General features: G+C 43.2%; 2 protein-coding genes across 3 annotated transcripts in view; both read left to right on the top strand.

The window, feature by feature from the left end:
- LOC129840313 (poliovirus receptor homolog) overlaps window positions 1–13,246 on the top strand; it is a 197,486-nt gene that overhangs the window by 150,773 nt on the left and 33,467 nt on the right. The gene's annotated exons all lie outside the window — the stretch shown is intronic.
- LOC129840438 (aspartyl aminopeptidase-like) lies at window positions 5,060–12,387 on the top strand. 2 transcript variants are annotated; one of them, XM_055908336.1, is made up of 15 exons: window positions 5,060–5,166; window positions 5,528–5,618; window positions 6,064–6,152; window positions 6,289–6,402; window positions 6,660–6,785; window positions 6,959–7,083; window positions 7,340–7,424; window positions 7,589–7,696; window positions 7,781–7,858; window positions 8,146–8,229; window positions 8,855–9,015; window positions 9,807–9,846; window positions 10,276–10,377; window positions 11,556–11,723; window positions 12,144–12,387. In XM_055908336.1, exons 1-15 carry the CDS (start codon window positions 5,161–5,163, stop codon window positions 12,192–12,194), a joined length of 1,428 nt encoding a protein of 475 aa, XP_055764311.1. In that variant the 5' UTR covers window positions 5,060–5,160; the 3' UTR covers window positions 12,195–12,387. The 2 variants fall into 2 exon arrangements, with proteins under 2 accessions (XP_055764311.1, XP_055764313.1); XM_055908338.1 differs by lacking the exon at window positions 5,060–5,166 and adding an exon at window positions 5,251–5,269.

Below are 13,246 nucleotides of genomic sequence, written 5' to 3'. Positions count from 1 at the left end.
ACTTCCATCCTCTCAAGCCAGGGGCACAATATATGAATTTATGGTTGGATCACAATTGCTGTTATAGTCTGTTGTGTCTTTGGCATAGTTAAACTGAAGACTTATTTTTATCAAATCAATTATCTGTAATTATTATTACGTGATTAACTAATCACGTAAATGTAATTAACTAGGAAGTCGGGGGCACCAAGGAAAATATTCAGATTACAAGTTATAATTTTCCTAATATAACTTTCAGATATTTTAATATCTAATCAATTAGTCTTCTAATTAAGGAATTATTCTTTACCTCACGTTAGTCTCATTCCAAATGTCGTAAATTGTTGGTTATCTGCACGAACCCAGTCTTCACTATGAATCATCCATACATCAATTGTCTCAACCAATTATTTATTAACTAACTAAATAATCACAGAAATGCATAAACAAACAAACAAACAAAGTAGATATGGTTACAGGGAAATGATAGGGGATGTGCGCTAGTGGGCTAAACCGGTATTGCAGCTTGGTAGACAAAGGGACTGAGAAGGGCGCGAAAGATAAAAGACACTACAAAGTTGATAATTATAACCATTGAAATGCTAATCCTTTGCACATGAACGCTCACTCATTCAGGAATAATTGCAATCAATCAATATATTTAAGCTCAGTGTGTCGTCGTGATCTCTGTTGGAATCGTCCTTCTTTCTGTTGGAAGTTCATCAGCCCCTCTCTCTGCGTTCCTGGAGTCTTTGGTTAGAATGGCTACTTCAGAGTACCATTCAGAAATGTTCTTATAGAATAGATGTTTTGGCGGTTGTCGGCCTTCGCATTCAATGGTTTAGAATTCCTAGCTGCAGACTAGTAATTAGTATCAAAGATTTGCTCTTATTCTGTCGGTATCGATAGTCTGAGTTTCAACAACCATTACAACCTTAGCTGATACTCAGGTTTATGGTCTCTACTCAAACCTTAGCCCTCTCTGTAATCGAGGTAACCTGGTCTCTACTCAAACATTAGCCCTCTCGGTAATCGAGGTAAGCTGGTCTCTACTCAAACATTAGCTCCCTCTGTGATCGAGGTACAGGTCTAAAGGGAAATTCCCAAGGTGGGGGTTATATCCAGAACAGTATGAAAGGGCTGTCCCATGACGCCAGATCAATGTCTCTGCTCATGGGGCGGGCCTATAACTTAGTTAAACTCCAAAGGGAATTGGAGTTTCCTTCATTAAACAGTTTAAAATCACATTACATAATTTCAAAAATAGTTTGATCTTTACTTATTCATTTTATACAACAATTAGATGCAAGCCTCACAACTGAGACTCTTGTATAAACAGAGTTATGGTAATGTGGCTGTATTGTCTCATGAGTTTCACAAACATTAAACGAAATAGACCGGTCGTAGCTGGATTCTACCCCGACCGTGTACACATTCTCCAAAACATGGATATTGTTCAGTTCTCAAGTTCTGTGATGTGGAAGAGGTTCCTTTGTTCTCCTATGAAACTTTCTTTCTATACTGTCTGGCTTTGAGGAGAGACTCCTCTTGGAATTTATCACCTGCATAACAGAGCCTGGGTGTAGGGGGAACAGAGAGAGGTGGTGAGAGATAAAGAGGATGGTGCAGAGAGAGGGGGATGGTACTCTCTATCCCCAAAGAGGACCACGTCATGACCTTGGCCTGTACGGAGAATTAAGTAAAACCACAAGTCCAAATCCCTATCTCCATCCATGGCTAATTTGGGAAAGGGATGATTTTTAGCTAGCTAGTTAGCCACCGGAGTACAACAACACGAGATGCAACAATTCAATTTTTTTCTGTCAATAAAGACGTTTGACTTGTGATGTGATTGGTCTAAAGCCAAATCCAAACTGGCTTCCCTTGACACTTTTTTTTTTTTTTTTGGTGCACCAGGACAGCTGAATGATGGACGTTTTCAGGTGGAGTTTTAATGCTCTTTCACGAGTGTACAGTTTCAGGACAGGATTTATAATGGGAAACATGCTTATGCATGCTGTGCTCCATATTTATACATCTCTATTTCTGTAGGTGCGCAGTATTTTCAGAAATGGCACACGCATATATTTAGTGTGAAAATTCCCCAATGATTTTAAATGAGGACCCTGGAGTTTGTGAGGGACTTAGAGGAGGTTTTGAGGTTGTGAGAGGATTTTGCAACTATAACATTTCTGTCAACTGTGACTTTCATTATCACACTGTAGCAATTTAAAAGTGCTGTTGGTATCACTTGTCTCAAACAGATATGACACTTGACATTCAACCCCTCCACTTATCGTACATGTTACAAATAATATGTAAAGTGTTCGGTTTGGACAGATTAAAGCACTGCTCTTCCTTTTTCTAATGTTTTCACTTGTGTCTCTGTAAACGGGAAGGGAAACCATTGTGAGTGTATTGTTTCATGCGATTGGTTGTCTTGAGCATGAATAGTGAAGTGAAAATGTATTTTGAGTTGACCAAGTGCGTCAAAACTGCAAAGAGAAAGATGTATAATAAACAATAATACTGTTCTTACTCGGTTCACATTGTCCCGGGTTAACCTTATATTGTTAGAAAGGGTTTGAATATTAACAGAAATGCCGCCAACATTAAAAAAATCTTAGGACATGTAATCTTCCCTTTTTTTGTGTTGTTTCTACATGTTGTGTATATTGAGAAAACGACTCTTATCTTGAGGATTGGTGCACACACCCCATATCAGCAGAAGCAGAGCAAGACAGAAAGCACATAATGACCAGCTGCAGAACGAAAAGCTAGGCCAATATTTTCTGCTCAGACCGACAGCAGAATAAAAGGCAAAGTGATGGTCCTTTGACAGGTTTGAAACAGTTACATGATCTTGTGCTGTCTGAGAGGAGGAAGTGGTGCTGTGTAAATTTATTCTAGCTTCTATGGGTGACTTTCACAACGACAATACATCTCTTGGGCTGTGTCTAGGGACTCTGCAGTACAACCACCACTTAATAATAAACTATGTGTCAAGAGGTCCATTTCCTGCTCCAGCAACAATGATAGATGATAGCCACCACCACAAGACCGATTTTTGCTATGTTTCTGTTATTAATAATTAATTTCAATGATTACCTTAATAAATGCCCTATTGACACATACAGCAGAGCAATACATTATTTGAATTTAAGGGAGTTTGTGAGAGGGTGTGAGAGGATTTTGCACAGGTATGTGTACTGTGGCACTGTGAGTGCTGATGCTCATTTTACTGATCAATACACATTTTTATTAGCATCACATTTAGGCTATCTACATCACACTAAAGGTCTCACTTCTAAAAAATAATGCATTCTTCCTCTCATGAGAAACCGCAAGGTACAGTTTCTAATGTAAAGTAATCACCTACGCCTCCCCCCTAATGTGTGGTGTGTTTTCACTTCTCAAACCTCATAAACAGACGAAACATGGCAGTGAAGTATAATCTTGTCTTGTGGCGAGCTGCTCTATTCAAGCCACAGTCTCGTGTGGCTATCTTTCAGTGACAAGGCTGAAGACTCTCCTGGTTGCGTTTTGACACAGTGGCGGAATGCGAACGAAATTAAGCTCGAGCGATGTTTCTGTAGGCTACTGCGATGAACCTCCCAGTCATTTATTGGGTAAAAAAACACAAATTTTTAAGCATCACTGTGCCTTTTTCAGGATAGAATAGGGTCAAATCATTCCAAACAATATAACAATTGCTAATGTTATCTGCCCACTAAATAAATCCCACAGGTAATACAGAAAAAAATTATAAGAGTTTGACAAATTTCAGTTTGTGACAAAAACAAGCAAGAAGGTTTCTCAACAGTTTTTACCCCCAAGCCATAAGACTCCTGAACAGGTAACCAAATGGTTACCCGGACTATTTGCATTGTGTGCCCCTCTTTTACACTGCTGCTACTCTCTGTTTATCTTATATGCATAGTCACTTTAACTATACATCCATGTACATACTACTTCATTTGGCCCGACCAACCAGTGCTCCCGCCGATTGGCTATCTGCATTGTGTCCCACCACCCGCCAACCTCTCCTTTGACGCTGCTGCTACTCTCTGTTCATCATATATGCATAGTCACTTTAACCATACCTACATGTACATACTACCTCAATAAGCCTGACTACCCAGTGTCTGTATATAGCCTTGCTACTCTTATTTTCACATTTATTTTTACTGTTGTTTTAGGTTTTAGTCTACACCTGTTGTATTCGGCGCACGTGACAAATAAACTTTGATTTGATTTGAAGTATAGTGTAAAGAATCATTGTACCATCTGAACCGCTATTACATATATTTTCCAGAACCAAAAATATTGTATTTACAGCTATTTTGAAGCTGGTATACAAAACCGAAAGTAAAAGACGCAACAACTAAACGTAAGGATGGGAAGCATAGAAATAGCACACATAGAACAGATCTACCGCATCTTAGACTTGCTTTCAATGAGAATGACAGATCATTTCTATGTGAATTAGGTCTGGGCGTCCCAAACGTTACATATTGCAACTTTTAATAGGGGTCATTTTGAGGTCCTTTTGACCATAGTCCAGCGGCTACGTGAAGATTTTTGCGACTTTGTGATAGAGCCACTAACATATCACACACAGCTAGGTAATGTCTATATCAGTAATTTTGGCTATAGTGCCAAAACTGATTTTGTCCATTAGTCCCCTGGCAGTAATTTCCAATATGGCCACCAACCAGCTGCGTGCATGGGGCGATATTAGACTAGATTCACATGACCATATCTCCATAAATAATTGGTACATACAGCCCGTTGATTGTTTAAAATCTTTGAGGGGGTCTGGAAAACACAATACAATTGCTAAAACATGCCATATATACGTATCCTTTAAACATTTTGTAGAAAAGTGGGGGAAACTGATCCCTGGTTGACTGTCATCCTTCCCAAATTGTCTCCAATCTTTAAAATGTCTAGTATTAGTGGGCCAAGTTGGATGCTTGGAATGTACTTGTGTGTACTGTATTTGGTTCTTATCCACTGTTTGTTTCCCTTTCACCTCCTGGCCAGCAGAGAGCAATACCACGTTCCCCTCCCCTCAAATTACCCATTGTTAGTTTCTACATCGGTGGTCTTTATCAAATCTGTCAGATTTCTCGGGTGCTTTACACCGGGTACAGAGTTTAAAAGTCCAGTTAAACATTTATGCAGGTAAGCGCCATAAATTATGATTTTGCAGGCGGTTTATTAATCGGTGTAGCTAGCACAGAGTGGTCTGATTCAACTTTTAGAAGCTGCGTTTGCTGTGTCTAAGGTTTGCATTACAATGTGTTGGCTAGCTAATGTAGCAAGCAAGCAAGCAAGGATTAGCCTGCTGTCTAATTCTTCACTCAGCTAAACGTGTATTCTGTTTTTGGACTAGCCATACAGTCTATTGTCATGTTATGACACTGTTTCTTGATAAATTGTATTTTGCTTGCTGTTCAGCAATCTCTCATTCTGTTTTGCTTCCCAATGTTATACAATGCTGTGTCAGGCAGGGCATGTAACGTTATCCTTCTGCTTTCACTAGTCACTGATCATGAAAAGTTCAAAGGAAGCTGTGCAGACTGCTGCCAAGGAGTTCCTCCAGTTCGTGAACAGAGGAGTGTCTCCATACCACGGTCAGAACACGAATCATTCTAGGACTGGCAGTTTGATAGTTAAAGAAATGGTGTCAGTGCTACAGGTTCAGAACAATGGCAATATAATATTTTGTTGGCATGTAGCTGTCAAGAGCATGTAACCAAATGCAGTGGGAGTCTATTCCAACCTAACTTGAATGACCTTGATCTTTAAATAAGATAGATATCTTACAGGCAGATGTCCTCTTTCTGAGCCTGTATTGATGCCAGTTTTATTGCGCAGCCTACCTTTGCACTCTGATCCACGTACAGTCCATTCACACTGTCCTTGGCCTAGATCCCCTCCTGAGCTGTCTTAAAGCCACCCTCTTATCAGACATTTAATTTATATGTCCCCTGGTTGCACAGGTTGTAACTCATAAAAGGAACGAGGTGGCTTGAAGTTAATGTCCTGCTCTTTTCACTCTGTCCTATTTGTGAGCAGTGGTTGAGGAGTGTAAGTCTCGTCTGCTGGGGGCTGGCTTTACTGAGCTGAAGGAGACTGAGCAGTGGAACATCAAGCCTGCCAGTAAGGTCAGTCAGTACATGGAGGTTCCAGTCCCACACTGATCTACACAGCATTATAGGGCTTCATCATATAGGGATCAAATAATATTTTCCTGTCAAACTGTGCTTGATTGAGAATGAACTACTCCTTTTCTCTCAACAGTACTTTGTGACCCGTAACTACTCCTCCATCATCGCTTTTGCTGTGGGCGGACATTTCCAGCCAGGCAATGGCTTCACTATGATTGGAGCACACACAGACAGCCCCTGTCTGAGGGTAAGGATGAAATTCTACACAGGGCAAAGAACTGGGCCATGTTCATTAGGGACAAAATGTTTTGAAACAGGGAGGTAATGTCTGAACTTGTCCATTTTAAGAACAAAAATATTAGTTTTCCGTTGCCAAACGATTTGCTACGGTGTACCCTACTGAACACGACCCAGGGCTAACTTCGCCAACCACTGGGGATAGTAGGTCATACTTGTATTTGGTCGCTAACTTGACACCCTTCTCTCTCTGTGTGGTTGATTCAGATTAAGCCACGGTCCAAGAAGACCAAACAGGGCTGTCTGCAGGTCGGGGTGGAGTGCTACGGAGGAGGAATCTGGAACACCTGGTTTGACCGTGATCTGACCATCGCCGGGCGTGTTATGGTCAAGGTATGACAATGTAACCCTACCCATCTAACCCTTCATTCACAACTGAAACATTAATGTTGGCCCATTCTTAGGTTTCTGAACTTGCATGAACTATGTGTTGAAGTGTGTCTGGAGAATGGAGGTGTGTTTGTGAGAGGACCTTACATGGGAGTTGTTGTGTTATTGTGGTGCAGACTGGAGATAAGCTGGTCCATCGTCTGGTTCACGTGCCCCGGCCGATCATGAGGATCCCCCACCTGGCCATCCACCTCCAGAGGGACATCAACGACTCCTTCGGCCCCAACAAGGAGAACCACCTGTAAGTCCCAGATTGCATTTCAAAAATCTTAACTGGCTTCCTCTCCTTGACGCCTCTCCATCTACACTGATCTGATGACCGGACAGAGGAAGGCAGTATGGCAGGAATTTGCCGTCACCTGTTCTGTTCTTTCACATCAATGCAGTTGAAGGGGAGGAGACCACTATAGACTATTGAGATACACCCCTCAAGGGACCAGGAGAACAAACATGAATTGGACAGAAAAATAAGCATTTAGTAACTGTGTGTGTGACAGAGTGCCCATCCTAGCCACTGCTGTGCAGGAGGAGTTGGAGACTGGCTGCTGTTCCACTGGGGATGCCTGCGATGCCACCACTGTTGTAAGACTCTTAACTATCCATATCTCTCACTTTATACTCTACAGTACTAGATACAGTTATACACAGTCCAATGTACCACACACACTAATCAATCACTTGCCTTACTTAACTTCAGTAGGCCTTCAGTACATTAGTACATTTCTCCATCTCTGTCACTCGTCCAGGCAGAGAAGCACCACCCGGCCCTGGTCAAGGTGCTGTGTTCAGAGCTGAACGTTCAGCCTGAGGCCTTGCTGGACTTTGAGCTGTGTCTGGCTGACACTCAGCCAGGGGTGAGTCTCCTCTCCTCAACACCTCCACCCCCTCTGTTGTTAATGACATTGATAACAGATTACTGACGTGTGTCTGCTGCATAGGCAATTGGAGGTGTGTTTGAAGAGTTCATCTACTCCCCTCGTCTGGACAACCTCCACAGCTGCTACTGTGCCCTACAGGTGAGTCTCCTCTCTCCTCTGTTCCAACTCAACACTCCACCTCCAGACACTAACACCAGCCACCTCAACAACAGGTCTCCTTCTCAAAGTACATAAAGCTCTGAGAGTAGGAACCTCACATATTTTCCTCCAGTGTGTTTGAGAGGGACGAGAGGAATCGGAACATGACTACCACCATAATGTGAACGTCCTCTTTAACCTTACCATTCATTCTCCTAACCTCTACTTCCTCTTTAACCTTAACCTTCATTCCCCTAACCTTTAACCTCTTTTCCTCTGTCCACTAGGCTCTGATGGACTCCTGCATCTCTGGAGACTCTTTGGCCACAGACCCTAACATCAGGATGGTGACTCTGTTTGACAATGAAGAGGTCGGTACCCCAATCATGTGTTGGCTAAATTCCTTCTGTGTAGAGCTTGGGCTTCTCCTTATCACTGGCCTATAGCTATGAACTATAACTAGGGCCCAGAGTGTTCTGGTGGTCAGGAAAACCCCCTGGGGACATATTCACAAAGTATCTCTGATAAGGAGTGCTGATATAGGATCAGGTTCCCCCTCTGATTAATTATAATTTAAAAGGTACAACTTATCCTAGATCAGCACTCCTACTCTGAGATGTTTTGTCAATATGGCCTGTATATCTAACTCAGGGCTCTCCAACCCTGTTCCTGGAGAGATACCCTCCTGTAGGTTTAGACTCCAACCCTGTTCCTGGAGAGATACCCTCCTGTAGGTTTAGACTCCAACCCTGTTCCTGGAGAGATACCCTCCTGTAGGTTTAGACTCCAACCCTGTTCCTGGAGAGATACCCTCCTGTAGGTTTAGACTCCAACCCCAGTTGTAAAATTACTTATTTAGCCTATCACCCCCGCTAATTAATACAATCAGGTGCTCTAAATTAGGGTTGGAGTAGAAACCTACAGGAGAGAACAGGTTAGGGTTCGCCAAACCTATCTGGTGTGCTAACACTTAACACTTCCCCCTGTGGCCTGTAGGTGGGGTCAGAGAGCGCCCAGGGGGCAGCGTCCAACCTGACAGAGCTGATCCTGAGTCGACTGTCCTCCTCCCCCACCAACCTCACAGCCTTCCAGCAGGCGGTGCCACGCTCCTTCATGATCAGCGCAGACATGGCCCACGCCCTGCACCCCAACTACCAGTCAGTACCATACAGTAACCTGTCAATCACTCCGTCTCTATAGTAACACTCCAACTACCAGTCAGTTTACCCCTACTCCCTTTGTAGAAACGCCGTACTGTTAATCACTGTGTGGTTGCATCCCAATTCTCCACCATTTTCCCAAAGTGTCTATTTCCTGCCATGGATTTAATGGTGGAGCCTCCCTCCAGCCCATTATTACACCAATCAAATGTTTTTAGATCCATGACAGAAAGTGTGCAAGTGAGGTCAGGTTCTAGAACATCATCCCAACTACCAGTCAGGCTCTAGAACATCATCCCAACTACCAGTCAGGTTCTAGAACATCATCCCAACTACCAGTCAGGTTCTAGAACCACATCCCAACTACCAGTCACACTTTAGAAAAAGGGTGGAGAATCAGGACACAACCTCTGTCTCTAGTAACACCCCAACTACCAGTCAGAGATTGTGTCCTGATTCTCCACCCTTTCTAAAGTGTGACTGGTAGTTGGGATGTTGTTCTTGAACCTGACTGGTAGTTGGGATGATGTTCTAGAGACTGACTGGTAGTTGGGATGTTGTTCTTGAACCTGACTGGTAGAGACAGTGTGAATGTTTGTATGTTTTCTATGGAGAGTAACAGCATATTGTGTACAGTATGCCTGGGGAATAATAGTCTCACTTATATATTTATATTAGATCTATAATTGACTGCTGTTGTACTGTTTTTGTGCCGGCTGGGACCAGAAGACAGTTTGAAAGATGTTTGCTGTGTTTATAGTTTTAATCGACTTTCATTTTCACTCTAGGGAGAAGCATGATGAAAACCACAGACCAGCCTTCCACAAGGTACAGAGCTCAAATTACCCCCTCAGCAATACACACTGACAACCCCAGACCAGCCTTCCACAAGGTACAGAGCTCAAATGACCCCCTCAGCAATACACACTGACAACCACAGACCAGCCTTCCACAAGGTACAGAGCTCAAATGACCCCCTCAGCAATACACACTGACAACCACAGACCAGCCTTCCACAAGGTACAGAGCTCAAATTACCCCCTCAACAATACACACTGACAACCCCCATTAGAACTGGTGGACATATTGTTGGAATCTTCTACAAAAAATGTCTACAATTAGATTTAGGTAAAATAGTCATGATGGTCCTGTGTAATATTTGTGACAGACATGCTATACAATTACTTATGTATGTTTTCTATACAGATATCTGAAGTTGTAGTCAGTGTGATTGTCTAAATGTCCTCTCTCTCTCAGGGTCCTGTAGTAAAATTCAACAGTAACCAGCGCTATGCCACTACGGCTGTGACCGCCTCCATCTTGAGAGAGATCGCCAGTCGTGTTGGTGTGCCTCTTCAGGTAATTGGCGCGTGTGATTTTGTTCATACATACTTGGTTCTGTGTGCTTGGTGGACTGTGTGGGCTTGTGATCTTGTTTCTTAAATCCACTCTGCAAGGAGCACATCTCCTAGCAAAGTAGTGCTGTGGGGATTTAAACCAAGCCTTAGTCTAGTGGGGATTTAAACCAAGCCTTAGTCTAGTGGGGATTTAAACCAAGCCTTAGTCTAGTGGGGATTTAAACCAAGCCTTAGTCTAGTGGGGATTTAAACCAAGCCTTAGTCTAGTGGGGATTTAAACCAAGCCTTAGTCTAGTGGGGATTTAAACCAAGCCTTAGTCTAGTGGGGATTTAAACCAAGCCTTAGTCTAGTGGGGATTTAAACCAAGCCTTAGTCTAGTGGGGATTTAAACCAAGTCTAGTGGGGATTTAAACCAAGTCTAGTGGGGATTTAAACCAAGTCTAGTGGGGATTTAAACCAAGTCTAGTGGGGATTTAAACCAAGTCTAGTGGGGATTTAAACCAAGCCTAGTGGGGATTTAAACCAAGCCTAGTGGGGATTTAAACCAAGCCTAGTGGGGATTTAAACCAAGCCTAGTGGGGATTTAAACCAAGCCTAGTGGGGATTTAAACCAAGCCTAGTGGGGATTTAAACCAAGCCTAGTGGGGATTTAAACCAAGCCTAGTGGGGATTTAAACCAAGCCTAGTGGGGATTTAAACCAAGCCTTAGTGTAGTGGGGTAGGGGTGATTTTAAACCAAGCTTATGGGAGAGATGAGGGAAACTGAAACGAGAGCCTCTGCCTCTTAAGAGTAGATGATGAAGGATGTTCAGCTCCCACAAGGGCACTTTATTCACCTCAGGGCCTGGTGAGTCTACGGCTCTGGTCCATTTCCCTCCCTGAAGTGTGCACTCATTCACCCCCATGTGGACTCAGAGGAATGGACTGGTGTAAAGCCAGATTTAAATAGCAGAGATGCAGGAACGACAGTTCCAGTTCTGACACATGTTGAGTTTCCCCACACAGCTGACATCCAATTTATGCCTGAGTGCTTAATGGGCATCCATGTCACATGGAAATGTAATCAATAAAACTGAATGTAACAGTACATTTGTGTATTCTTTCCACAGATGCTTCAACTGTACCTTGTAAGTATGTGTTAATTCATTACCCTCCTGACCCTGTTTCTGTGGCCCCAGGATGTGATGGTGCGTAACGACAGCCCCTGTGGGACCACCATCGGCCCCATCCTGTCTTCCCGCCTGGGGATCCCCGTGCTGGACATCGGTGCCCCCCAGCTGGCCATGCACTCCATCAGGGAGATGTGCTGCACCTCCGGAGTGCTCCAGTCTACCAGCCTATTCAAGGTACTGGACCCTGTACTAACCCACTCCAGGGTTGGGGTCAATTTCAATTCAGGAAGTACACTAAAATCCAATTCCCTTGAATGCTTTTCAATTAGGAAAATGTGGCTTTGGAATGACCCCCAAATCCTGACCCACTCCATCACACTGATTCCCTTTTCACTCTGCTGTTTCTCTATGAGCTAAACTGAGCCAGGCGGTTCTGCCTGGCCTGGGTACGCATCTACTGTAGTTGCTGGAAAATTTGGAAGGAAAATATCAGAACCAGCACAGTGCGGTTGGGAACAGCACGATAGTGTGAAAGTGGTATCAGAGAGTCAGTACATTCTATGGGTCTAATTGTGTTGTAATCTGACCAGACATAGTGAACCATAATGTCTCACTATGTTGGTGTATGATGTGTCTTTTGTCTGTTCTTACCAGGGCTTCTTTGAGCTCTTCCCCACTGTGAGAGACATGGTGACTGTGGACTAGCCTGGGGAAAGGACACAACATGGACAGACAGATGTCCTCCTCTGGGTCTCTCTACACACTGTTATTTGTATACTCACATGACACAGTGCTACAGCAGATTTTTTTGCACACATTCAGAGGCAAGGAAAGTTCCTTCAAATGATGTTTCTGATGAACTGAAATGGTTTATAAAATAATACATCTTTTATCTACACATCCTCTCTCCTTCCCTTGTTTTTGCTGACTCATTCTAATACGAAACTGACTAATTTGTGGAGGTCATAGGATAATTTTAGATGTACTTTAATGTCCATTAATTTACATAGAGCATACATTTGTCTTAAGGCTCACAGGCACCCCCCCCCCCCCCCCCCCCAGAGATCCGCACACATATAGCCCAAAAGGCTGGAAGCAATGGAAACTACAGCGTCCCTGGACCAATCATATGGGGTTAAGTATAAAATAATATAAAATAATAATATAAAATAAACTTGATTGATTGATTAAGTGACTTGCTGAAAGGCACAACGGCAGATGATGCATTTCCACACTAGATGTTCCCCTCTTGAGTTGGGATTCGAACCGGCAACTCTCTGGTTGAGGCCTGCTTCCCTAACCGCTGCCTCTTATGTTGCACTGGATCTCCAATTCAAATAAAGTCTTTGGCCCACACTCTATAGCAAGTCTAGTACCAGTGGTGAAACAACATACAATGTTGGCAAATATACTGAACAAATATGTAAACACAACAATTTTACTGAGTTACAGTTCATATAAGGAAATCAGTAAATTTTAAATAAATTCATTAGGCCCTAATCGATGGATTTCACATTACTGGGCACGGGTGCAGCCATGGGTGGGCCTAGGAGGGCGTATAGGCCCACCCACTTGAGAGCCATGCCCAGCCAATCAGAATGGGGTTTTCCCCACCAAAGGGGTTTATTTCAGACAGAAATACTCCTCAGTTTCATCAGCTGTCCAGTCCTGGGCTGGCGTGGTTAGATGAGGTTGGAAGCGGCTTATGGTAGAGAAATGAACATTCAGTTCTCTGGCAACAGCTCTGTTGGACATTC

This window comes from Salvelinus fontinalis, chromosome 41 (genome assembly GCF_029448725.1).
Source record: "Salvelinus fontinalis isolate EN_2023a chromosome 41, ASM2944872v1, whole genome shotgun sequence".
Taxonomy (NCBI): domain Eukaryota; kingdom Metazoa; phylum Chordata; class Actinopteri; order Salmoniformes; family Salmonidae; genus Salvelinus; species Salvelinus fontinalis.
The sequence above is the reverse complement of the archived record's forward strand: the minus strand, read 5'-3'. Positions and strand labels throughout refer to the sequence as shown.